Raw genomic sequence first — 27,486 nt, 5'->3', positions numbered from 1 at the left:
CTGTGGGAGGAAGAGAAATGTCACTCCAGTCAGAGCATCATTTCCAGCTGCTGGAAATAGGTACAGCCTCCCCTTAACTATAAATATAACAGCCCATACTGTTCTTTACAAGTTTGAAGCTCTGGACTTAGTAATAAAGATAGAATGAGAGGAAATGTGGTCTAATGGCCCAAGCATGGGACTGAAAGCCAGATGATCCCGAGTCCAAATCCGGGCTCTGCCCTCTGACTTATCACATGGCCTCCATCAAGCAACTTCACTTCTCTGTACCTCAGTTTCCCTATCTGAAAGAGGGGTAGTTCTTGAATATGTTTGCTACGAGTCACAGCAAAGAAATTCCAGTAGAGTTTGTTCCTCCAGTGGTTCACCATTTCCCCAGCAAGCTCACCTGCTTAGTGCAGGCAAGTGCAATCCATTCGCACACAGCATTTCTGAGAACGTGGTTGCATCTGTGCATAGTGGAACCTGTCCCATTTCATCAATCAGTTCCACAGGGCAAATGGATGAAAAGAAGTATGCTTCTATATTTTACAGGCCGACATGCATACGCGCACCACGATTTTCAATTATAACAAATGACTTTTTGATGCCTCAGTTTGTAGATGCTCAGTTTGACACACATTGAAGGGGTCTGATTTTTCAGATAAGCGCTCAGTAGATTACTTTTACAGCATGTCTCTAATTGTGCCTCATAGCTGTGCATACATAAATTAACACAATATCCATCTTTACATCCAAGTTGCATTATGCTCCCTTCGGTTTGTTCAATGGTTTATTCCAGCGATTGTTTCCAACTGTTCTATTTTGCCCACACAGTGTAAGCAACAAAGGCCTAAATTCTCACACAACCATCTGCAGATACCAGGGCAGGAAATAAAACTGTCCCAGCATCCACTGCCTAGAGGCCAGGAATTCATTTTGATGGGCATGAAGCACTTTTGGCGGGCACATGCTGACAGAAGTAAGAAGCCCATTTCATGTTTCTGTAGGATTGTGTTGTTGCTGGACTAGTAGCTTCCTTTTCTTGAGCCTTGCCCTGTAGGTTTCAGGCATGGGAGTGGACCAGAACAGGGTCCCAAAGGACATGGCTGTATGAAATAGCCCAGAACTCAGTCAACTGCTCGTCATCTTCCCTACAGTGGACTCCAAGATGGGAAGCAGGAGTTTGTTTAAGGACTCTCAGGACAGCGGACATGCGGGCACAGGGAGAAGAGAGAGACACCAGTGGCTTTTGGTGCAAGCGTGAGACCTGCCAACTAGGCATGTTATCACCTAGCATCCCTTTTTCAGGACTTTTGAGGCAGCTGCCTCCCTACAGTTGCAGCCCTAGCCCTAACTAAATGAATACAGTCCTCTATCCCAGGGAATTTAGCGTGTGTGCACGCTTGCTTACTGACCACCCTCCACTGGGTGAAGTGTTTTTCAGAAGATACACATCCACTGTCCACCCCCAAATTTTTACTGCAAGATAAAAAAATCCACATCCTACATTGTTTTATTTTCAGTTAGCTGCTTTGTGCCCTGCATGTATCCTCTGTGGGAGCAGAGTACCAGGCACAGACAAGACCAGTTAAGCACCACTGCAACTGCTCTGGGGCCCACACAGAATTGAGCAGTGAAGGACTGACAAAGGGTAGGGCTGGTGCTCTAAAGCTGTGAGAGCTGACATTGAAATATAGGTACAAGCACCATGCTGGGAGGACTAACCAAGCCTAGTACAGCTGCAGGGCCTGTAATTCCCATTGACCCCGGCACTAACCATTGAGTGGGGAGCAGAATTACGAGGAAACGTTACCAGCACATCCCTGTTATTTCAGGTAGCTTAAGTTACAAAAAGCATTGCAAAAATGTAACAAAACCCCCAAAACCTGCCACATGGTGCAAGAGTAAGAGGGCCCTGTGTAAACCACAGTTTCACAGAGGGCGAAGGATGCATGAAAGTGCCACCAAACGCTGACTTAAAAAAAAATAAAATCAAATCAAACCTTGAAATTGACTAAAGTTAATTGTAAAATTTATTCTGTGCAAACTCTGTGAAATTCAATACTTTGCCATTTACACTGTGGTGATTTTTAAAAACAAAATAAAATTACATTTATGATTTACAAAGGACCCTATGCATGACAAGATCAGGTCTCAAGGCCCAGCATGCTAGGGAACCTGCCATTCTCCAGCTGATAGTCTGGGCTGGTTCAGGAAGGGAGCTTTGCTCTACGCTTTGTCTTCTCTGCTTCCTGTCTGCCATGACCAAAGCAAATGTGCAGAAACGCGCACACCAAGACTTTTCTCTCTGCCAACTCAACTCCTCCTTCCCCTGGAGGGAAGAAGAAAGTCAATTCATCTGACTCAATTCTTCCTTATTCAGGCCTCCAATGCGGAGCAAGGAGGATAAAGAAATAGCCCTGCTCATCTTGCACGCCATGGGAAGAGGTTCTAGTGGCAGACACACTCACATTCTCCCCTGCTTGGGCAGTGCTCCCTTCCTCTATGGGGAAAGAGGAACCCACCATCCCTCTCCCAGACTGAGAACAAAGATATAATGCCTGGAGTCCTCCCAGTCCCCTAGGCAAAAGGCTCCACTCCAGCAGCTGACATGCTGCATGTCAATGCTGATCCTACAGTGTGCAGGTGCATAGGTCCCAATGTAGGAATGTGGCAAGCAGATGCTGGGTCACCCATTGGTGCCTCTCTCTATGTATCTAGGGCAGGTATGGGGCACAGAATTAATACTGTCTCAGCTGAAAGGCAACATGACTATGCGGAACTGGGAAAAAAGTTGTATGTGATGGCAGGGGTAGGGGCAAGGGATGCCCCTTCCCTCTTTCCCCCCTCCCCGCACACAAAAATGTTTGCTAGAAAGTCCATCCAGAGGTTGTCCTGTCCTTGGGCCAGAGAAGTTACCTGTGCCCAAGCACGAACAAAAAGGAGGCTGGACTGAAGTCCAAAATTGTGAAACCAGCAGTTACAGGAAATAAATTTTCTTGGAGGCTTGGAGGAAAATATCAGAAAATGAAAACAAGTCTAAGGCAGTTTATTGCAATCGCAAAACCTCTCTCTAGCACCATCACCACTGCACGCTCCAGCTCTCTGTTGGTTTTACAAGTGGAGAATTGGTATTTTGCAATCCCATCCTCCAGAGGTGGCTGCCATGAGCAAGAATTTCCTTACATAACAGTAACAGCCCAGTGCAGTGCAGTGCAATGCAGCCAGATTCATAGTACCCCACGTGACCCCAGCGATCGGATTACCCCATGAAAGTACTTAGTAAAGAATTGGAACACAAGTCACAAGCTATAAATCTTGTTACATTAACAGATGCTCACTTCCCCCTTCTTTCTTCCTGCTTTCACAGTTTGGAGTCTTTGTTTTTCCAGAGAAAAAGCCCTAGTAATCATTACATAATGCAAAAACAAAAACAGCTAAGTAATGGCATCCAATTACATTTTATTAATAAAGCTACGAGGGACACATTATTCAAGTACTTATTTTTAAGGGAGTGGAGTGTGGCGGCATGGCAGATCCTTCCCCCACTTTATAAAAACTCCTTTAGGTCATAGGCTATGTTCAAGCCCCATTCTCTGTCATCTAGTCACTGCGCCAAGTCACTGCCCTGAAACTACAAGGGAGGCTCCCAGAGGTGAAATTTGAACAGTGAAAGGTGGAAGTGAAAGCTAGGCTATACAGCTTTTATAGCTAACCATCTGGCCACAAGGTTTCCTCTCACCATTATCTAATCCTTCACAAACTCTCATGTCTCGGGCTCTCTTCCTACAACAACTGGTACCAATGACCTGGAGCAGAAAGGCTTTATATCACTTTCCTGGTCTTTTGAGACATCCAGTTCTCCACAAACCAAGGACATTGACTATCAAAAGTTAAAACAATTAAATAAATTAACAGCAAGAGCTGACAAAAAAAAATCTACTTTTTAGTTTTGTGGCAGTTTCTACAGATGTATCTTGTGAAGTAGCAGAGATATCATTCCAACTTCAAGCCTCATTCACACTCTGCCTGTTCTCTAAAGCAGTGGCTCTCAACCTTTCCAGACTACTGTACCCTTTTCAATAGTCTGATTTGTCTTGTGTACCTCCCAGTTTCCCCTCACTTAAACTACTTACTTACAAAATCAGACATAAAAATACAAAAATGTAACTGCACACTACTGCTGAAAAATTGCTTACTTTCCTATTTTTACCAGATAATTATAAAATAAATCAACTGAAATATAAACATTGTACTTACATTTCACTGTATAGTATATACAGCAGTAGAAACAAGCCATTGTCCATATGAAATTTTAGTTTGCACTGACTTCGCTAGTGCTTTTTACTGTAAAACACTGTAAAACTAGACAAATATCTAGATGAGCTGATGTACCCCCTGGAAGACTTCTGAGTACCCCTGGTTGAGAATCACTGCTAGATGCTTACTGTATACCCTCAGCTACAGTATGAGGAGTGGCTGTAGTGACACCCATCAGCCACAGTAACCAAGAGCAACACAAAAACTTTCACTTGAATGTAAGTTAACTCCAAAAGGATTCTCTTTCATGCTTTCTTGCTCTACAGAACTCCAGCCTGGTACCCAGACCTGTGTACAGCAGATACTTTAATTAAAAGGGCTACCGTTTATTTTGCCCAGGTGCTAGCAAAGAGAAACCACTGCTCAGATACTGAATTCAGCCAGAAACCCGAAGAGAATTCTTCCAAGCACCCACATTAAATATTCACAGCATGATACACACAATATGCTTAAAAAAAGGGAGTTTGCAACGTAAATAATTTAGAGAAAACATTAGTGCAGCGCTGCTATGCCAATGGTGGAAAGCCAGCACTGCAGAGCTCTGAGAGTGCTTAAGTCGGCAACCCTAAGGCCACAGATTCCTTAGCATTTCATCACCTCCAAACATTTTTAATTGGGCTGACACAAATTCACCTCTCCCGTAGCATATAATGATATTTGGTGTGTGACAGGATCAGGCCGGATGGCTACAGGAAAGTAATAGAAGGCAGATATATTAGCCCCAGGCTAAGTAGGTCCCTTTTCCCTGGGTAAGGTAACAGGGAAGGTTCCAGATCAATCAGGAACCTTCTGGAGACAATTAAGACAGGCTGATTAGAACACCTGCAGCCAATCAATTAAGGCAGGCTAATCAGGGCACCTGGGTTTTAAAAAGGAGCTCACTTCAGTTTGTGGTGTGCGTGTGAGGAGCTGGGAGCAAGAGGCACTAGGAGCTGAGAGTGAGAACGCGGACTGTTGGAGGACTGAGGAGTACAAACATTATTAGACACCAGGAGGAAGGTCCTATGGTGAGGACAAAGAAGGTGTTGGGAGGAGGCCATGGGGAAGTAGCCCAGGGAGTTGTAGCTGTCACACAGCTGTTCCAGGAGACACTCTAGACGGCTGCATTCCACAGGCCCCTGGGCTGGAACCCGCAGTAAAGGGCGGGCTCGGGTTCCCCTCAAATCCTCCCAACTCCTGGTCAGACACAGGAGGAGTTGACCTGGACTGTGGGTTCAGAAAAACAGCCAAGCTGAGGGCTGCTGTGAAGCTCCAAGGCGAGCAAATCCGCCAGTAAGCGCAAGACCCACCAAGGTAGAGCAGGAACTTTGTCACAGGTAGTATAAGTAGAGCAGCAGCTTCTAAAAGGCCATTCAGAGGCACAAACAGCTCCAAGTTGTCAAGTGAAATATTTTTGGAGAAGCCTAACTAATTAAGGACCAGACAACATTCTGGGTGCATTTGGAAATGCACTTCAAGTGCTGAATGTACCCAGTACACACTCATACAGCATAGCGAGAACAGTGGAAAACAGAGCAAAAGCTGAGAGAGGACACATCTGATGACACACCAAACCCAGAGCAGTGCTTCAGACAAGCTGCTAACTTATGATTTCAGGGTTTGTGGGGGTAAGGTTTTCACAGAAACAATCATGAAGGAATACTACAAGATGGTTTACCGTACCATCTTGCTCTTAATGGAACAAACATACCAGGCTATGTAATAGTCCTAACGTGAAGAGAAGCTATACAATGTAGGATTCTCCAGAGAAATGACACTCCCTTCAGTCGGAGCAATGATCATTCTCTCCTATATATTTGATTCCCAAAGGCTTTGCACAAAATCTTGGACATATGTGTTCAAATAGACAAGAGCATCAACAAGGTAGCATTAGGAAATCACTGCAATATATGATCAGATCTAGTTGCAAAGCTTGTCTGCTTCAGTTTTGCCATAATTAAAAATGTACTAAGTTCACTTTCTTTTCCTGCATCAGCACCTACCTGAATCTCTCCAGTCGATCCCATTTCACATTAGAGTCAAGCATCTTGTTTCATCATCAAAACCTTTCACCGCTCTGTCCCCTAGTGTGTTTCCCCTTGCCCCACCAATGATGCCAACCTCAAGTACCCGTTTGTCAGCTTCTTACACTGACATCTTTATGCTTTCTTCCTTGATACCCCCTATATCTGAACTGAAGGGCAAAACTACCATCCAATGATCTTTCAATTCCCTCTTTAGGATCCCCCTGCAACTGATACCTAAAAGAAAATCAACCAATTTATGATGTCCAGGTTAAAGTGCAAATGGGGGCATCTGACATTCTTTATATTTCTAATTATCAAAAACTTTGCAGCTGCATTTCTAACATATATTATATATTTGATATCTCTCTCCCAGCCCTGCATGTGTCACTTGTCTCAGACTGCAAGATTCTTGGGGCAGGGACTGGGGCTTCATACGACTTTGTACAATGCCTAATGAGGCTCCATCCCAATCGAGTCCTCCAGGATCTACTGTTACACAAATATTTAATGATGTGAACAGAGCTAATATTGCCCCATAGAGGTCTTGCGAAAGTTAGACCATGTCCACCTCATAAGGCTGTTGTGAAACTGAATTCTCAGATGGAAGTAGAACATTCACAAGGAACTACTGCTCTATTTTCTTTTAATTTTTTCATCTCTGCTGCCATTTTGCCAGCTGCCTGTATAAAGCACTGATGTGTAGTGCTTCATAGAACTGGGTTTATTCTACTTCTCGGGTAGAGCATATTGCCAAAGGGTTAAATACACAAAACCACCCCATCGGTCAAAGTGACCTTGACTGAGTTGTCAATTATCCCCACCCACCCACAAGCAAATGGCTGCTGAGGTTAGAGCAACAAAGAAAAAGGAAGTAGAAAGAGTGGTCACATATCCAAGGGCCAGCTGCACACACAGGCCCCTGGCAGGGGAAACATTCTTTAGCAGAAATCAAGAACTAAGACCATAGGTGAGTTATCATCAGCAACCTATGACTTTGTCTGTGACTAACTTAAAGTACCCAGTAAAATGGTGCAAGCAGACAGCCCTACAGCTGTACAGAGTTATGGTTCCTGCCTGGAGTATGCGGCTGCTCTCCAGATAAACTGTACCTGCTCTCTTGCAACAAGTCTTTAATCTGAGCCAAAATCCACTCCACCTCGGAGGAAGAATTACACCATGCTTTGCGGGCCTTTCGTAAGGACTGAAGCTCCTGAAGAACCTGCATAAGAGAGAAAACAGTATCAGTAAATAAATATATTTTGCTACATGGGAGTCATTGAGAGCAGGAGGCACTACTATAAAGAGCAGATGCATAATCCAGGCATTTCATTCATAACCCTGAGAGTGGCTCTCAGAGCTTCCCTCTCAACCGCATTATAAAGCACTAATACGGAAGTGTTCTGACTAAGGACAGGCCTAAACTGAAAGGGGAGCATGATCAAGGATTCAGAGGCAGAAAACTAGGTATTAGGACTCCCTGGTTCTATCCTCTGCTCTCCAGCAAGTCCATCTCTGTTCCCAAGTGCACACCTGTAAAATAGATAATGCCTACTCGAGTCAGGATTTTGCCATTAATGTTAAGCACATGGCAGAGACGCAAGTGTCAAATCAGCTTAGTGATCTATGCAGCATTCAGGATGCAGTAGCAGTTGGAAAACAGCAAGCAAGGTGTCAGGCTATACCAAGAATAGGAAAGACTAACGCTAGAGACATATGCTGCCACTCTAGAAATCAGACTCGCTTTCAGCTTCACACACACACCCTTTAGCACAAAGTTATACACTCTGCTAATAGGGACATTCGCACCCAGAGCAAGTAGCATTTCCATCACTACCCTGAAAAGTACCAGTATAGGGCACCTTCCGTTTACAGCTGGGAAACCACAGGCATAATGCCAGTGGAGGCTGCAGGGAATGTGACATCATTGAAAGTGTAAATTTCCCAATGTTTTGGTGACATGCTCTCGCAGTTTTTGTGCATGGGAGAAGGTGCAGAGACTTTTCAGCACAGGGCCCTCTGCACTATATTTCACTCCCTTCTGTGGTACACCGGAGTCTTCTGGGGAGGGGTGGCTTAATATGCCTTCTGATTTTAATATCTGTGTCAGGGGGTAGATGGCATTAATTTACTGAGCACTAATATGGTGGGGTTCATCCTGTATGGAAAAGAGACATGGCCACACACTGCCAAGCTGACAGTGTAAATCAGACTCAAACACCACGTACATGATAAAAGTAGGTCAACCCTTCGTGTGCTCAGTGATTTTTTAAAAAAAAGACATTTCAGCACATGGTGTTCATCACCAACAGGACTTCCTGCAGAATTCTGTTCTGAGGAGGCTGATGAATACGGAGAGTTAAGGAGTCCCATACACAGGGGTAGGCACAGAAGTTGTTGTGCAGATGATGAGACTGAAGGAATACCAGTTAGGCCCTGGAAGAACCTAGAGAACCGTGATTTCTTGTGCTTGTCTGAAGTTGCGTGTGTTTAATTTGCTTAGCACAGGTCACAATGATGAGGTGCAACAGATGTTTTAAGTAACAAAAATCAAGTCTGAGATGTGACCTGAATATCACGAATCATTAAAATATCTCCAAGCCAGTTAAACATGAACATGTGCAGGAATATGTGTCCTTATGTTAGAGTATTTACTAAAGAAACTCACCTAGGTCTGATCTACACATTAATGTTTCACTGTTACAGTCAATTCAGTGATCTTAGCTTTACCAGTATAGTTAAAGCAGTACAACCTCCCTAGTATGGATAAAATTATACTGCTATAAAGATGTCTTATACCAGGATAGCTTGCTGAATGGTAATAGCTATACTAGTATAAAGGCACCTGTACACCAGTATAACTGTACTATAATTGAACTGTAGTTCAGACAAGCCATTTGTAAAACTAGTTAATTTCCAAAATTTAACATTGATTCTAGAAATCCATACATCTTTTTAGGTCTATAGACATCCACTGTTCCCAGGTATGGACCTTAAAGAGTAAGCCATTGGCATTTTACAGTCTCTAAAATGCAAAATCAGACTGTACATTTTATCAACAGCAGCTAATTCAAGAATATCTCTAGTTCAGTGATGTAAGAATCATTTGTATCCAACGCAATATTTAAAATCAGAACCAATCTCAGATACAATTAGGATTACTTCATAAATTAATCAAGCTAGTTCACACCACCTCTGAACTGTTGGATGGAAATCTTGTAGAAATAATAATAATAATCTCACTCTTCTGTTACCAGTGTATTGCTTCCACAGAGTTTAACAGTGTGAAAAGTTATTTCTTGCCATTAATTACTTCTATTGTTCATTATATGTATTCCCTCCATCATGAAAACACTTACCAAACACATTACATATGAGTGTAAGAACACTTTACCCTATAAAGTTGTAGAACAGCATACTGCACAGTCACTAATATCATTTAGCCTCTCTGGAGCAGTTTCCCCCACACTTTTAAAATGAGGATAATTTGCTTATTGTACTGTAAAGTCTCAATGTTTGTAAATTCCCTCAACACTCCTTAATTCAATGTGTCATTATATACATGCAAATTATTACTATCCTCTATATACCAAGTCTGTGAAACAGTTTGTTGCTAATTCTAAAACTATAAGCCACATGTAATTGCTTCTATGAAAGTCTACTCACTCCATCCGGAACTTGCTTAGCCAAGTTCCCGTAATCTGGAGCTTCTTGGATTTGCAATGATGAAGTCATGCCTCACTAAATGTGATTTTGATTGCAAAGGATTTTCCCCTTGAATATTCTAGGATATCTGGGCACTACAGTGAGAGCAGAGGAAGGAGAGACAATAAAAGAGGGGCTGGGGAATTTAATCCATGATGTATCAATTGTTTTAAAAACAAAACTTTAAAAAAAAGTATTTAGAAGTTTTCCCCTCCTACACAGAGCAACTATGTCACCTTCTCTTCATCTTTCCTACTCTCTCCCCCTGCATTGCCAGGTGCTGTCCAGGACACTATAAATAGCTTTGGGCAGACTATTAAAAAAAACCCACACAAAACAAAAGACCCCTGAGTTATTGGAACAGTCACTTCCTGCTCTGCTCCAGAAAAGGGTGGGAGTGCCTGAACTTTCCAAAAAATGACTTGTAAGGCCGATTTATTACCTGTCCCATCATTGCAATGTATCACATTTAATGTCTGGTTAAATTGGGCCATGTTTTGATTAACAGTTTATTTGTAATGAGAAAGAATGGGGGATAAGAGGGGTTTTGAGAATCCCAGTACTGAAGAACTGTGATTTATTTGTTCCAGAATGGAGCCAATACAGGAAACTATTCCCTGCATCTGACCTTCCTCCCCAAACCTTTTTGGTAAGAAATACATAAATATTCCCCAGCAGATATTTAGCAATGGTTTTGCAGTAAACCAACCTATGTGCTGAGAACTATATCTATGAATTTATAATTCAGATCATATATTTAACATAACAATCAAATAGATAAAAAATGAACAGGGGGGGGAAAAAAAGCATTCAAATAGGAGTTTTACAGAGATCCTGTCCATGGATCTCCTACTGTGTTTGGTGGGCATAATTCTCAAAATGGTATACTCAATACATTAAAAATGAGAGGAAAATGTTCACACCGTTTATTCCACTGAAGATTTATTTTCCAGCACTCAGCTACATTCCCAGGCCTTTCCTATAGTTAATAAGCACAGACTGGAAAGAACACCTTACTTAAGAGATGTCCAACAAAAAGGCTGGTGTACAGGATAGCATGTTTGGAGGGTATGGTATCAGAAGCAAGCATGCTAAAGGGTTTATTTGGTTAGTTGATATCAATAGCAGGGCATTTATACATGGTCATTCATGCATACCATTTTGATGAAATAATGTTGCTTTTCTTTAGCAGTTGACACAGAACTAAGGGAGGGGAGGGGGGATTTTTAAATGCACAAATGGGAATTAAGTGCCCAATATCTATTATCTTTCAATGGGAATTGGGTGCCTTTATTGCCCCTTGTGCCTCTGAAAATCTCACACCAGATTTAAGGAATTGCCAGGAGACAACTGTCCAGCCAATAAAACATTATATATATACACCTGTCAACTTGAAATGTAGCTAATGAGTTAAAAGGTAATTCCAGATCATGCACCAGCTTCTTCCCTTCCACTGCCAGTTTATGTACTTTTATAATCACAATTTCCTATTCATTTTGTAACTTTTTCCTCTCCCCTATCACTACTGTAATGACCCAGGAGAAAGACACTGACTGTGTTTCACAGTTTCCCTCTATATAGTACTGTGAAACAAACAGAATAAACTAGAAAAATTATTTCCTAATCTTTCAGTTAATGTAAGTATTACTTGTAACAGCAGTAACATTTTTCAGACAGAAATGTTATTTACATACACAATTACCAAATACACTGTTTCCCAAGGATTTTAGGAATTGGGATGGGGATGCGTCATTATCTCCACATATACCTCACAGAGAAATCTGGATGTTTATTCTAAATACATTGTAAAGTTGCCAGTTGTAGTTCTTACCTATGGTTTAGTTAATGGTCTGTGGGGTGGAGGAGAAGGAGTTACTGGAAAATATTACTTTAGGGAAATGGAGATGAGTTCTCAACAGACTTGATCCAAAGCCCATATAAAGCCAATGTAAAGACTCCCACTGGCTTCAGTCCTTATCTGAAGGTCTTCTAAGGTACCTGTCACCAGGGTATCTCAACATGCTTTACTAAGGACATAAGTATCATTATTGTTGTTTTAAGGAGAAGGAAGCTGAGAAATTGAATTATTTGTCGCAAATCACAAAGCAAGTCAGTGGTAGAATTTCTGTAAGAGTAGAATCCAGGTCTCCTGAAGCCCAGCACTATCCCTATCAACTGAACCCTGACACAAATACAGCAGGCTGGCTGATGGAAAAGCTGGACTGAAGATCTTAGACTATTTTAAAATGACTGATATCAATCAGCTTCTAAAGACTTGAGTCCAATAATTAAAAGTATATTGTTAAACCTCCTGCAGGAATAAAAAGGCACAGGATTTGCAGAGACAGGTTTGGGGCTATTACATATAAACACAAACAACCATGCTATAACGTTTAATCATGTCCCAAGCCACAAGAAGCCCACATTTCTTGCTCTCTGAAGTGAACCTGTGCCTGCTTTGCTTTGATGAATCACACAAGACACTTAGTACCAGGAGAGAAAAGACCACAGCCAAGCTACATAACAGAGAGCTCTCTTCATCAGCAATGCTCACAGCCCCATCTACAGGTCACTGGATGAACTGCTATGTCACTGACAACACAGAGCCTTCACACTTTCCATAAGAAATGGCACTTCTGAAACTGGCAAAAATCACCTAAGTTTCAGTCTACTTCTACTACTAGCAGGACTGCAAAGCAGCATGGGCAGAATCATCAGAAGTACTGGTATGACACTCCTATGCAGGTTTTTCCCCCAGGATGATTTAAAAATTACTGGTGGGGAAAAAAGATATTCCTATAATTACATGTAAGGCTAAGATTTGGTCATAGTTATTTTTAGTAAAAGTCACAGACAAGAAACCATAATTCACGGAAGCCATGACCTGTCTGTGACTTTTGCTGCTGTGGCTCTATGGTTCCCCCTGCCATTGTGGTGGCAGGGAGCTGTGAGGTTCCTCCTCTGCCTGTGGCAGCTGAAAGCTGCGGGGGAGCGCGGGGGGCCTCCACCCATGGCGTCTGGGAGTTGCAGGGTGACCGTATTTCCCAAAGAGAAAACGGGACACCCCCAGCCACTCGCCTGAGGTGTCTCCCTTCCCTTCGCCCTGTGCGAGGCTGTTGCCCGTCACTGGAACCCCAAGGACGGCCCCCTCAGGAGTGTGTCATCTGTTGCTGGAACCTTGTAGGGGCCCCCTGTCACTGCTGCCACCTGTCGCTGGAACCCTGCCAGGGCCCGCTGACTTCCAGCTCCAGAGTGCCTCAGCCCCTGGGGCTGAAGCAGAGAATGTCATGGAGGTCTCTGGAAGTCACAGATTCCGTGACTTCATGATCTCAGTGACATAAACTAAGCCTTAATTATATGTGAACTAGCCAATCTTGCACACAGATATTCCAAGTCAGGCCTTGCAAGGCATGTCAGTTTTCTGAGTCTGAATAAGAAGATTTGTGATAAAAGCACAGAAGCAGTTACACAGCAGGGAAAGAAGCAGCACTCGAAGAGTTAATCAAATTGCACTTACCCCAAACTGCTGATTTTTGTAGGACACCAGCAGCTCTCTGACTTTCTCTAGAAATAAATACAATTACATGGTTTAAACAGGTAATGAGGAGCTAATATAACTCCCATTTCACACAGAGAAATGGAACCTTCCTATCTTTAAGGAACTAGTGAGCTATCCTCTCCAAACTGACCCCCCTTGGGCAAGCCATTTACATACTGTTCAATGCTTACTCAAGGCTTAAGACAGTGAAATGCAGAGATTATATAAATCCATACCTGGCAATTCTTTGATTATACTAGATTAGCAGTTCTCAGTCTCTTCAGTTCAATACAGGAATTGCCATACTGGATCAGACCAGTGGTCCACCTAGTCCATATTTTGTCTCCAACAGTGACCACTTCCAGATGCTACAGAGGAAGGTGCAAGAAACCCTGTCATAGACAACTACAAAAGAACTTGACCATAGGAAGAGATGTTTCCTGTACCTGACAATTAGTAGTTATCTTGTGCTTTGAAGCATGAGGGTTTCTAGCCCTTATAATTTTGTTTTAAGTCCTATGTAATGGAACTGTGGATGTTATAAACATACAATCCTTTTTGTACTCCTATTAAACTCTTGACATTGAGGATATATTGTGGCAACAAATTCCACAGGCCAATTACGTAAGTCAAATTGTATTTCTTTTCATCAGTTTTAAGTGTTTGTCTACGTCTGGACTTCTTCTGCTTCTACTGTATCTATGAGACAAGATGACCAGAAATGAAGATAGTGTTCTGGCTGAAGATGTAACAGTTCTTCCAAAGTGAATTTCCCTGCATTTGTTATCACTGAGTTTTATCTGCCATCAGGCTGCCCAATCACCTGGCTTTGATTAGGTCTTCTTGGAATTCTTCAGAGTATTTTCTAGTTTTAACTATGTTAAATAATTTAATCATATTAGGACATGTCTACACTAGAAATGTGAGTCGACTTATTAGGCAAACTGTCAACCACCACAGTAATTGTTACTATGTCCACACTATCCTTCTCCCGTCGGTGGTGCGCATCCTCATCAGGTGTGTTTCCACTGACTTAAGAGGAACAGTGTGGTGGGCTGAGAGCCTGAGCTCTCAGCTCCACATGTAGCTTCCTGCTGGGAACCCGGCAGCTGCCCCGAGGCTCCCTGCTGAGCCAAGAGCCGGAGGAGTGGAGGAGCCAGGCTCCCAGCAGCAGGGAGCCTCCTTGCAGCACCAGGGTTCCCCATAGGGAGCGGGAAGTGTCCGGCAGAAGCCTGGCTGGCAGTAGGGAGCTGGGATGGCACAGCCCGGCTTGGAGTAGGGAGCCCGGGCAGCAGCTGGGCTGGGAGCAGGGAGCAGCCAGGCTCCAAGTGGGGAGCAGGCAGGCGCATGGAGCCGTGAAATTGACAAGAATGACAGCCAATAGCCCATGTAAGTAATGCAGTGTCTACATGGACACTGCATCACCCTAACTACCCAGACATAAGCTCTAGGCCTCTCGTGGAGATGAAGTTATGATATTAGTGTAGTACAGCACTTACATCGGCAGGAGCAAGGCTGTAGTGTGTACACTGACATAATTAGGTCGACATAAGCTGCCTTACGTCGACCTAACTCTGTAGGGTAGACCAAGCCTGAGTCTCAAACCATAAGACGTTGGCTCCTTCAGCCAATACCCTCTGTCTCTTGGTCACTTTACACACACAAAGCCACCAAGTAACGTAGACTAGGCTCACAACCGAGAGGCAGGGTCTGAAAGCAGACCAACTGATATAAAAAAAAAAAAAAAAATCAAAGGCAGGAAAGGACCATTATGTTCATTTAGTCTGACCCCCGGATTAACACATTTAATAGAATTTCACCCAGTACTTCCTGCATCAAGCCCCTAACTTCTGGTTGAGAGAGCATCTGTCCAAAGCTCAATTAGACTGTGACCCCTAGACTCAATTTCATGTAGGGATTGATATATTAATAAATCCTGCACCCAACATTCTTCCTAATAACCTGGCTTTTTCAGGAGGCATTAGAATGATTCTACTGTGAGAACTGCTTCTACCTTTTCAGCTACTATTCACTACTCAGCACTTCCCATAACTATAATACTGTTCAATTATACAAAACTGCTACTGATCCAGATCTCTTCTGAGAAGGCAGAAGAGCTGATTCAACAGAAGAAGGACCTGGACCAGGCCGAACAGCATGTGTCTGCAGATAAGCAGGAAAATGCAGAAGAGAGATAGGGCTATAGATGAAATTGACTAAAATTCCTTCTTCAGAGAGGTTACTTGGCCAGCTGGGAGGCTCAGTCTAACACTTGGCTTAAGCCACCAGTAAGTTAGACACAGGACTGGAAAAAAGAATTAGTGACAGACAACTAAGGTGCATCTGATCTGCTGGTGTCCTCTCTCTTTGAAGGTGTCTCCTGTTACCAAGAGGCACCGGATCAGCACTTGCTGGATTGATGACGTATACCTGGGGTCTGATTATTATTATTATTTTTTTTAAAAAAGCGGACTCCTATTTTGCACTCAGTTTTATGGGGACCAACTGACATCACTTAGAAGGATTATGTATCATCCCCGCTCAATAGAAAGACACTGCAGAGACCCCTGGACTAAATAGGTGATCTAGGCTTTTCAGGAGTGTAGTGGGGCATTAGAGTGGAACTTGGAATTAACCCTTAGATTTATAGTCAGGAGTTGAAACCTGGTTTGACCAGTTTCAACACTAAATTATTCCAACCTAATACATATTACCCTTATGGTACTGGGGTTCCACTGCTAAGAACAGTGTTTGTGCTGAAATCCAGACAGTTGGTATGAGAAAAGTCAGACCCACCAATAACCATCAAAGCCCCAAACAGCAATTGTACCAGCTGTGCTAAGGGAGTGTAATAGGATGGCCTGCCCCTTTAAGGTCCAGGAGGCCCAGGGCTAGCCAACCCTGCTTAATTAGCCCCGCCCTCCCACACCTGAGCTGGATGTAGGACTTAAAAGGAAGAAGCCCAGCCGTTATGGGCTGATGGTAGAGAAAAGCTGAGCCACAGAAGCAGAGCTAACTCCTGTGGTAAGTCCCTAGAACAAGGGGCCAGGCTTCAGGGAGGCAGAGAAATGGGGAGCTGAAGAGAAACCCAAGAGGCTCAAGATTTTTTGGGAGGTGTGGGAATGCAAGGTTCTTTGTAGCATTTAATTTAGTGTGTAACTTTGGATTTCTACTGAAGAACCCAAAGAGAAGCCCTGAAACTTCTTATTTTATAAAAGAAGTGTGATTCTATTAAGTTCTGTTTGATTTAGCAGGACTTTGTGCTGGCCCAGGGCTAAGCTGGGCAAAAGAACTTTGAAAAGGCCATATGGGAGAAGCCAGGTTGGGGCCTGACTACTTAGATACCTGAGAAGGACATCAAACTTTTAAATGACCTGGCTGGGAGGATCAGGGCATAGAAGACCAGCCATCAGAGGACCAATTAAGTGACTAAGGGGAAAGCCCAGCAACCCCACACCTCATCACAAGGAGGTGCCAGCTGGTGAGTGACTTCTGTGCATGACATGCTTGTTCTGGGGATAGAAGCCTGTAACAGGGAGAATATCCATCAAGTAGCAGTAGCAGCAGTACTTGTGTGTTCTTTAAGCTCCCAGCTACTAGAAGACGACCATGATCTAACTTTGATACCTCTGTCACTGTTCCCCAGACACCCACCATGAAGCTCCTTGTGTTTCTGATAGCCCGGTGGTTGTGGGTTCTGAGCCTCCTCTGTGTCACTGTCCACCTCTGCCTCGGTTGCTGCTGCCTCTACCTCCTCATTCTGCTCTTCTTCACATTCTCCAGCCAGACTATTACCCAGCTGACGGCTCCAGTACGTCCGGCGTAGCCACTCCAGCACCACATCACAACCTGAAGGTAAACACAGCAACACGCCCATTTGTTCCCTCTTTATCCCAGAGAAATTCACTCTATTAGAATAGAGCAGGCACTTACTTAATCCGCACTAGTGACTAAGCTCTTTTGAGAGTTACTGAATTCAGAGATGAAATAATACAAACGCTATGGCTAATGTGACTTCCTGCTAAGAAAGGAAGTGTCTTCTGACTGGACAGCCAAAACACACAGACAGCCCTGGGGGGTTGTCAGCTGTCACCTTGCCAGATTCTCAACCTGGATGATTTCAGTCCAAGAGGTGAAAGTTTTTAGAAAACTGATCAGATTCTTATACTGTGCCCATCAATGTAGTATTCAAGCACCTAATTATAGTGTTTGTTACCTAAGCAAAGACTATAAACATCCAATTGTCTGACAACTTTTTTTTCTAGTCACTATCTCACTACTATAACCACTTGTAAAAATTCAGCGTCCACTCCAGAGGAGACCACTGGTTCTCAATCTTTCTAGGCTCAAGACCCATTTGTAAGTGTTTATGGCCCGCTGAGATGCAGTAAATAGGGGGTGGAGGCCCTGGGGTGGTTTTAGTCAGGTCCTGCCCTCCTGGAGGGGTATGTCCTGCCCAGCACACACTCCACAGTGGCAGCTCCTGTGCTGTGGGGCTGGCTGGGCTTGGCTCTCTGCTCTAGGCTTTGCAACCTCTGGGGTTGCAGCACTGCTCAGATTTGGCCCCATCCCCCTGACTGGACCAAATTTGTGTGAGTGGAGTTGTGACCTAGCTCATGGGGTTTCAGTGCCATTCACTCAAATTTGGACTGCCATCATCATGATGGCTGGGCCAGACCTGAGTGGCACTGGGCCCCCAGAGGCTGTAGTGCCTGGAGCAGGGAGGCAAGCCCAGCCAGCCTGTGGGACAGGAGCTGTCATCTGACCTTTAGAAACATTCTGGTGACCCAGTTTAGGGTCCCAACCCAAAGGTTAAGAAAACCTGGATTAGATAACTTCTAGCAAAATCCCTTTCTATCTAGCACCTCAATAATTAAACCAAAATTTGCAGACTTGGATACCTACTTAGACATCAGACCGCTTATGCAGAGGTGCTGAAAATCTTACTTCAGTGAGAATGGTAGTGGGTACTGCCAATTCTCAGCACCTCTGAAATCAGATCTCTTAATCCAAGTCCCTCTATGTAGATTTAAGTGCCAGAATTTGAACACAGTCTGACAATCTTGTTTTAAATCTATTAATTTCTGCTGTACAGGAGTAATTCCAGCCCCACTCAGCTCCCGCAATCAGGGATGGCAGACAGAAGGGGTGCAGGAGCACCTATAGCATAACCAGTTTTCGGTTACCATAAAATGGTGCCAGCTCCATTTGTCATTCCTTCCCTTAAAACCAATGGAGTTGTAGTCCTTTCCCTCCCTTCCTCCACATCCCTTTCAGTTGGCTTGTGAGGCTTTTCAGTTTCTTATTTTAGATTTCCCCCTCTTCTCCCAAAACTGGAAGCTTTGGAAGGAAAGGGCCTGCCTCCTTCATTCCCTCAGTCTCTTGACCTCTCACCTACACCATTCTGCTGTCCCCAGCCTAAGGCCACATTGCCCCTTTGGCAGGATAACCCACTGTAGCACCCCACTTCCCAGATTCTCCTCCTTCCCCTCCCCCAGGCTACTGCCCCCCTCCAGTCATAGGCACGCCCGTCACAATCAGCTGGCAAGGCCCTCCTTGCCCAGCCCACTGGGGCTGCTGCCACATCTGTCTCTACATTGACCTCTCCTGGGAGTTTGTGGATCTGCGCTCTGCTACCATGGAGACGGCAAACCCATGTCCAAAGCACCACATAGTAGAATACTGAGAACTGTGCCTGGCAGCAGCAGAAACACAACAACCAGCAGCTCCCAGAAACATAAAAGCTCCTTAGGCACAGAGTGTGCCTGTGTGTACATGACTCTCACCTTTTCGGCAGGCAACTAGCTGAGGCAGTTTCCCATGGGTCAGATCATGGCGAAGGTTCACAATCCAAATTGGGATGTTCATCTTAGAAAGAACCACAAAATTATTACATGAGGCATTGCATTTAATTGCAGCCAGACATGCAGGCAAACAGCCACCCAGGTGAGACAGAGCTCAGAAGAGAGTAAAAAAAAAACTCCTCACGGCCAGAGATATTCTCCTATGCATATCTCCTTCCTGCATATCTCTGCCTCATCAACTCTTCAGTGCATTACAAGCCTCAGCTGATGGTACCATCTCCCACACCTTCACCTCACTATTTCTTTCTGCTACTTTTCTTGTGACTTTAAAGGGACACAATCACCTTGAAATCTAGTCAGTTAGAAGTAACTTCAGATCATACACCAGCCCCAAGTACCAGTTTATTTTTATACTCATTTACATATTTATTTTGTAAGTATTTTTCCTCTCCCCCAACACTTTGTTAGAGACCACCCCCAACAATGGGAAGGTCACCAACCAAGAGGAAAACAGTAAAACTGACTACACAAAATACACAGCAAGCAATTCTCCCCTCCCTCGTCTTTCCATTCTCAAGATTGAAGGTTACATGCAACAATGGCAGATAACACTTTTCAGACAGAAGTATGGATTTACACTAGGGTCCCTTTAATTGGATAACTTACTCTTGTGAAATCTTTTGAGTCAATTTGTTCTAAAGACATTACAACATATTATATTCAACTCTGACTTCCCTTAAGAATAAGTTCTGACTAGGCAGGGAGTTGCGGATTTTGATGTTTGTTTAGGTAATGGAGACATTTTATTCTGTCCTTGAAAATTAAAGTGGTACAGAACCATGAAAGTTAAAGATCAAACAGACTTTGGCCCTGTGCACAAGGCAGGGTGGTGCCTACAGTATAGTCTCAGAACTGACCAGACAAGCATTTAACTGACTTTCATCCCTTCCCCTGGAAATTCTTCAATAAGAGGAAGGACATCACTACCACAGGACTTCTCTTGCCATTCATCTCAAGTTTCTTTTGCTTTAGTTTGATCCCATTACTACAACTGGATCCTGAGGTTTTGTATTCAGGGTGAGGGGGAAGAAGATCCACTTCTCTCCTCTGAAGCGATCCACTTCAAAAGGAGACAGACCATGGTCACACCGGTGTTGCACAGGAGATTATTGCTGTATTAGCCTTTGCCCTTGAGTGAGATTTCAACACTGGCCTTAAATTCCAAAGGATTTTATAATGGCTCCTATCTAGCCACAGCTCAATATCCAAGAGATGCAAGTACATATTTTTTCGGGGGGAAGAAGAGGTGCTACATATGTTGCAGGGAAATCTTTACATCCAAAGCTGTGTTTCTTCATGGGACTAGGTTCCCCTTGCTCCTCAAACAATATTCATGAAAATAATTCCATTAACCAATCCTAATCTAACTTAAAATTCATACAAAACCAATGTTTTTGACAAACTACCTTGAGTTGCAATAACATTTCTTAATTGCTCAGATTAGGATGGATTTTGATTTAAACTAAAGCATTTTAAGTCACCCCACAGAAAACCTTGCTTTAAATCATCTTTTAGTTTATTTTTCTAAAGAAAGATTGACTTTCATTGGCTGGTAACCATCAAAATGTTGATTTACAACTAAATATAATCTTTACACTAAATTTGGTGCTTCCCCCCACCCCCACGGAGCAGGCTACATCTTTCTCAAACACTAAATCCTTTTAGCTGGCAACAGCCAGGCAACAAGTGGCCAAACGTTTTAACATATAACAGAGGAACATCACTGACAATTAGACACCAACATGTATGTTGTCTACATGCACATGTAAACCAGCAAGGAACTCTTATTCAAAAGTACCTCTTTAGCTAATCGTCTCAGGGGAATGTTGACAGTTTTCTGCTTCCGCTCTGTGATTAGATTCACAAACCTATGCAGAGGTTACAGACAAGAGAAGAGTATTTCAAAGATTAAAAACAGCTACCAGAAACCCTGACACTCAGGGGGAGAGTTAACCCACACATTCAAGTGGGATATTGCTGTCAAGCAGCTACAAAATGGAATTGCGCAAGAGAATACTGCACTCCCCCAGAGTCTGTCCTCTTCCAACTGTACAAAGACCTTTAAGTCTTACCTCACAAGAGCCAGACCATACAAAAGGACCAGTTCATGAGATCTCATGTTGCCAGATGTATCCAGGATTTTACAGCGAATCAGATCGGCAGTGCAATCCACAGCTAAAGGCATTCTGTGCCCATACCTAGAGACAGGGGAAGCATAACAAACATTCTTATACCATTCCCATTAAAAAGGGGGAAACGGCAAAAAGTTAATTGCCTTGAGGTCTTCCTGCTGGATTCACAGCCTAGTCCATGTAAGATACTCCTTCACTGCACCAATTCACTGAACAGTCTCCTCAGCAGGTCTCTGCTTATGAGCAGAATCAGAGATACTTTGCAAGTGCTGGATGGAGACGCACGGACACTCAGAGGCCGGACGAGCCAGGGCTCTCAGCACCCCCCACTCTACAAATTATTCCAGCACGCCGGGGCCGGCAGTGCAAGGCGCACCCAGCCAGGACGGGCAGAGCGGGACAGCCGGGGCTCCAGCCCGGCCCCGCCTGGGGCACTGTGGCTCCCCTGGGACAGCCCCTCCGCCGGCGCCCCCTCACCTGCTCCGCCAGCCCGACACCCGGTCCAGCGCGTCCCGCTGCAGCCGGCAGTCCCCGCAGTACAGCCCCACCATCACCTGGTCCCACTCGGCCTTGCTCCTCCAGGCCACCACGCTCCGCCGCGGCGGGCGCTTCCCGCGGGCCGGCGCTGCCGCCCGTCGCCCCGGCTCCGCGCGAGCCCCGCTCCCCGCCATGCCGCGCGCCCGGAGCCCAGCCTTTCCGCGGGGCCGTGGCCCCGGCCAATCAAAGCGGAGAGAGGGCGGTGAGCTTCCGCCCTCCTCCATTGGCTCCTCCAGCGAGCACGTGGCTGAGGGAGGGTCTTGCCGCGGGGGCGAGGGTGCGGGCGCGCGCGCGCTCCGCAGCAGCCCGGCGCACAGCGTCCCCTAGCAACCCAGCAGGTAAGTGCCCGGCTGGTCCTGGCCCCAGCATCCACTTGTGCTGCGGCACCGCGCTAGCGGGGGGGATCCTGGCCTCTCCCCGCACTTCCCCAGGGCTGCTGTCTGGTGTTTCCTTGGTCCCTCCCGCTACCCAGCCTGCTTCCTGGCCCAGCCTGCTATACCAGCTCCCACAGGGGCATCCCACTGCTAGCTGGATCATAGTCAGATAGCTTCATCTCCTGGCTCCAAGCCCCAAAGGACTCACACACTTACCCTGGTTTGCTGGCCAGGGCCCAGCCCATACCCCTTCCTCTTCCCCTCCGCCCCCATCTCGGCTACTTGGCTCCACTAGGGGTGTGGCCGGTTGGCGGGGAGAACGGTGATGCTAGGCGGGTTGGGCCAGTGGCAACGCCAGGCAGCTTGGGGCCCCCCTCCGTGCATCCCGTTTTCAGTTTAGAGAAATATGGTCATCCCAACTCTTTGGATTTCAAATGGGCGCCACAACGGTATATCAAGTTAATATAAATATAAATAATTATTTATATAAATATTGAAATAAATTTTAAGCTGAGTTTAAACAGAGCCTCAGGAGCTTCTGTTGACTCCACGGCCTCCCTTTATTCCACGTCTAGCAAAGTGGTAGGTCAGCATGGCTTGTTGAAAACAAACTACTTTGCAACACAATGAAAATTATCACATTTCTGTTTTCTTTCTTTTGCAGGGTAGTTGCACTTTCAACTGAATAAAATTAGCTCATGTGAAAGTGAAATTATTTTGCCTTGACAGAGGTGTAGATGTTTTACTTTATATCAGGTTAGACAAGTCATCACATCTTTTAAATCCTAGTCTAGACAAAACCTAAAAATCGGACATGACACAAGGTGGGTGAGGTAATGTTTTATTGGACCAACTTCTGTTGGTGAGAGACAAGCTTTTGAGTGACACCAAGCTTACCTCAACCAAATATCTATCTCATTCAGTGGTCTTCAATGAGTCAGTCCTCCTCAGGATCCTCAGTAGTGCTGTGGAGAGAGATGGCTTCCATTTATGAATAACAGTACTTACATAGCACTTTGCAGCTGTAAAACAGGGATAAGGCTTATCCCCCTGTTGAAAGGGTTTTCATATCTCAGACAAACAACACAATATATGACGAGTATTATTACTTTCAAAGGACTGTGTAAACATTAACATATACAGCCTCACAACCCCCCTTCCCAGAGGTAGGTAATATTATCCCCATGCTATTACCCCGAAAAATGGATTTTGGAGTGCCCCAGAATAACCGGCCTATCAACACCTTAAGCTATCCCTCCAGAAGTATGGGTTTTCAGGGCAGTTAAGGAAACACTGAAGGACATGGATATAACCTTCCAATAAATGATTGACACCAGCAGTATTCTTTCCAAAACAAAGTGTATTTTATTGATGTAACTAATAATCCCTTCTACAATGTAATCTAAAATAACTACTAATGATCTAAAACATAAATTAGACACAAATCTCTTATTGCAAATTAAAAAAGCATCTAAACTACAATAGCATGCAGTTTAAATTATTCTAAACAATGTGTTCTGCCACAGATGGTGGACAGCAAGTTCTTAATTTTATACTTTGTAATTTTCTTATGTAAAATTTAATTAAAATACACACACACACACACACACACATGCACACTTCAAGCATACAAATACTAAAACTACACTAAACTATTATACTTAAAACTAAAAACTAGCAGGGTTATGTTATCTGCTAGTTATTAATGGTTGATGCTGATGCTGTTGCTGCTGTTGTCACCTTCAGTCAACTGCCAATTTAGAAAGCTTGGAATTCTCTCTCTCTCTCTCTCTCTCCAGCAGCTCTTCCTGCTCCTTTCCAGTAGTTCATCTTGCTGTTTCCTGACTGACTGCTGCCTCCTGATCCTCTGCCTTTTATGCTGTCCTGTCAGAACTGTTTTTTATACTGTCTATTTTAATCTCTACTGAGTATGCTCACTACTAGATATTACCTCATCCCTTAGCTACCAGAAGAAGCAAACTGACCTCTTCTCAACCTTATGTTTCACATGCTTATTGTCCAGCATTATCTCATTTGGCACATGCCTAGTTGTGTTGTTTTACCTCAGAGCCATGATTACCTCATCTAACTTACTGCCCATGCTCCAGATCTAGGCAACTTCATGTCCATACCTCATTTTATGCTGAGTTCTGGTCATTTGACTTACAATGTCCTATGGTAAGTAACCTGCAACGTTCTGTGGTGAAATGATTTCTGCTTACTCCAGAGAGAAGCCAGAGACACAAAATGGAGGTTAAGACTGCAAAATGGAATTCAGAATTTCTTCAGTATCAATGCTACCCATATGGACACTGGGACATAGAGAACCTAAGTGACTCCGGATCAGAGGTCAAGCACAATATGAACACAGTAGCATCACACAGAGGACACTGTAATGAGGAAAAGCCACTTCCTGGAATCCCTCCAGCACCTTGGCCATCACATCTGCTGAATGGTGCTTCTAGAGTGACACCTGCATGTCACTGGCTGCATTCTGGAATAGGTACTCCACTTCCTATGGCAGCAGAGAAACATTAATTCCCGCATTAGCATGTTCAAAGTGAAAGGTGTGGCTGTCCCCAGGAGGGAGGCCATTTCTGTTATAGTGCCCTGCCCCTAAATAAAGAAGAGAAACAACAGCGATGCCTCTGAGATCCAGATGGCCTTTCTTTGGAAGTGTGATCAGAGGGGCAGGGAAAGAGGCCTGGAACCCAACACGTCATTTGAAAATGGAATCACCCTTTTTGCAGCTGATGAGCCATGACAGTGTGATTACACCTTTGCAATACTGGGAATCAGATTCTGTATTCTGTATCAGAATCAGTATATGTCCATTGAAGTCAATGGAACTGTCACCATTTATATTAGATGAGGATCTGGGTCTAAGAATCTGTCTGAGTTTTTGCTCAGAACTTAACCCAAGCCCCCAAACCTCTTTGCTACTTGAAAACTTTTCCATGCTGCCTCTCCACTTTGTGTCACGAACAAATACCAAAACACATCAAGGATCCTGTTGGTATTTCTGAGCCCCAGCTCATTTTAGAATTGTGAGAAGGCACTCACTGCCATACAAGAATGGCACTTTTCCTTTCTCGAGTAGCTGAAAGCACATGGCCTCACAATACACCAAGGAAACACACACACACACACACACACAATCTGGTGTGTCTCATCACAATAGCATTCGTTGGAGGAAAAGTTTGGAGAGCTATTTCCATAAATTAGGACTATTTAATTATTGAGCTTTGTGTGGTCTTTTTCAAATGTCTGTGTATATTTAATCTCTACATTTTGCTCTTACTGTGCTCTTTGTCCTATCTTCAGAAGCCAGGCTAAGGAACTTGTTAGCCAGGCTATGGTCAATGTGGCTGGAAGAGATGATCATGGTCTGTAGAGCTTAATAGATACGGAGTCTGTGTTTTGGGGATATCTGCAGAAATATAAGGCAAGTATGGATCTTAGGGGAGTTGATGTTTCAGAGGATACAAGCTAAACAAAGCCTTAAAGAAATATTGTAAGTGGGATTCACCCAAACTCAGTCATCTGGATTGGTTACAGAGACGGAAGGAAAGGGCTAGAGTCAGTGACCCTAGTATACAGACTACAAAAATCCATTAAGTTCCTTCACCTATATGATCAAGTTCGTCTTTGTCTGGGCTCTCCTTCAGCTTCACCTGCTCTGACAGTATGGTTCTGTTTAAGGGAGAAGTGCTTCCACCTTCTTGGAGAGGAAACTGTTCTCTCACCATCAGCATTTGCCATAGAGTTTCCAGATTTCCTACAGACACAGATTCTTTTCATGCAGATGGGATCTTCCATGAGAATTTGTTTTTCTTGGGCATTTCCGGAAAGGCCTGCCCTTGATGGCTAAAGAGCATGTTTCATTTGCTGCAGGTTGGAAGAGCACTTTTGGAACATGAATCTCTCTCTGCTCCCTAGAGGCGAGTCTTTGAAAAAGGGAGCTTAGCCTGTAAAATAAGGAGCAAATGTATTCTGGCATTCTTTAAAATAAGGGATAGTTTGCACCGGATTCACATTATTCAAGATAGTGGTGTTTTGAAACTTTCTGCTTCGCAAAACATTTGTTCCTCTAATACCCAGGGCTGGTTAATACAACCCAGCCAAAATTGAAGACATATGGGACCATGGGTCAAACCAGAATTATTCTGGGGAAGTTTTAGGGCTTGTGTTATGCAGCAGGTCAGAATAGGTTATCATGGTTGTCCCTTCTGGCCTTAGAATTTTTGAATCTATTAATTTATGAAACTAGAGTTGGCTTTAATTGCTTGTGTGAATATTTCTGCTTCAGTAGAATATGATATGCTTTGTCTGAGGTTTACTTGGGGAGAGGAACCAGGATCTCTGTTCCCCCTTTCTGTCACAGCCTTCACGGAGTACATCACAGGTTCTCCCCTCCTGCTATATAACAGGAAACCTCCATCCACCATATCTGTAATTCCTCCAATCCTAAACATGCACAATCTCTGGATACATTTCCTATTCTGACTCTCACCCTATGGATCTAATGCCTCCTCTGCCAGTGGACAGAAATGGAAACCGCAAAGTTCAATATATATTTTCTTTGGTTATTACCTGGGCCTAGTTATAAAGGTGCTTTATTATTAAACTCCACTCTTTTGTGCACAGAAAGTTTGGACTCTGGCAACTGCTAGGGCCAAGCTAAAAATCAATAAACTTCTATTCCCATAGAACCCAGTAAGAGGAAGAAAAGACTATCATCTAGAAGATTTGTACGTCTGGAAAGATGGATTATCAGCTGAAAACATGTTTAATCATTCTCAACTATTTCAAAATCTGGAATCATTAGCATAGGAAAAATAACCAGTAAACCCTAAATGAAGATTTGTACATGCTATTTATAACATCTAATCAGAAGATAGGCCACCAAAACAATAACAAAGAAATCATAGCTAGACCCATGACAGATTTAGACTGTAGTTTATTTAAACCTCTTTTGTGAAAAGGAATTTCAGGGGAAATTTTACATGTGTATTTTATATAGCCTGATGG

General features: G+C 43.9%; 1 protein-coding gene and 2 long non-coding RNA genes across 4 annotated transcripts in view; 1 reads left to right on the top strand and 2 right to left on the bottom strand.

Moving 5' to 3' along the window:
- LOC140917702 (uncharacterized) overlaps positions 1-14,145 on the top strand; it is a 37,892-nt gene extending 23,747 nt beyond the window's left edge. Inside the window, exons 2-3 of the long non-coding RNA XR_012160953.1 lie at positions 10,601-10,659; positions 13,901-14,145. This is a non-coding gene — a long non-coding RNA (uncharacterized LOC140917702). The remainder of the gene's footprint in view (positions 1-10,600; positions 10,660-13,900) is intronic.
- The window catches only part of LAS1L (LAS1 like ribosome biogenesis factor), a 47,109-nt gene extending 24,857 nt beyond the window's left edge, over positions 1-22,252 (bottom strand). The window contains exons 1-7 of one of the 2 annotated variants that reach the window (XM_073361027.2): positions 22,022-22,252; positions 21,485-21,610; positions 21,211-21,280; positions 19,335-19,416; positions 17,203-17,397; positions 13,528-13,574; positions 7,418-7,527 (exon numbers count right to left, since the gene is read on the bottom strand). In XM_073361027.2, the coding sequence (XP_073217128.1) occupies positions 7,418-7,527; positions 13,528-13,574; positions 17,203-17,397; positions 19,335-19,416; positions 21,211-21,280; positions 21,485-21,610; positions 22,022-22,215 (824 nt within the window). In that variant the 5' untranslated portion in view covers positions 22,216-22,252. The remainder of the gene's footprint in view (positions 1-7,417; positions 7,528-13,527; positions 13,575-17,202; positions 17,398-19,334; positions 19,417-21,210; positions 21,281-21,484; positions 21,611-22,021) is intronic. The other variant, XM_073361029.2, reaches the window with a different exon arrangement.
- A 1,678-nt stretch (positions 22,253-23,930) lies between these two features.
- LOC140917699 (uncharacterized) overlaps positions 23,931-27,486 on the bottom strand; it is a 32,517-nt gene continuing 28,961 nt past the window's right edge. The window contains exon 3 of the long non-coding RNA XR_012160952.2: positions 23,931-25,885. This is a non-coding gene — a long non-coding RNA (uncharacterized LOC140917699). The remainder of the gene's footprint in view (positions 25,886-27,486) is intronic.

This window comes from Lepidochelys kempii, chromosome 9, assembly GCF_965140285.1.
Source record: "Lepidochelys kempii isolate rLepKem1 chromosome 9, rLepKem1.hap1, whole genome shotgun sequence".
NCBI classification, from domain to species: domain Eukaryota; kingdom Metazoa; phylum Chordata; order Testudines; family Cheloniidae; genus Lepidochelys; species Lepidochelys kempii.
Note: the sequence above shows the minus strand (reverse complement) of the source record. Positions and strands in the feature narration are given on the sequence as shown.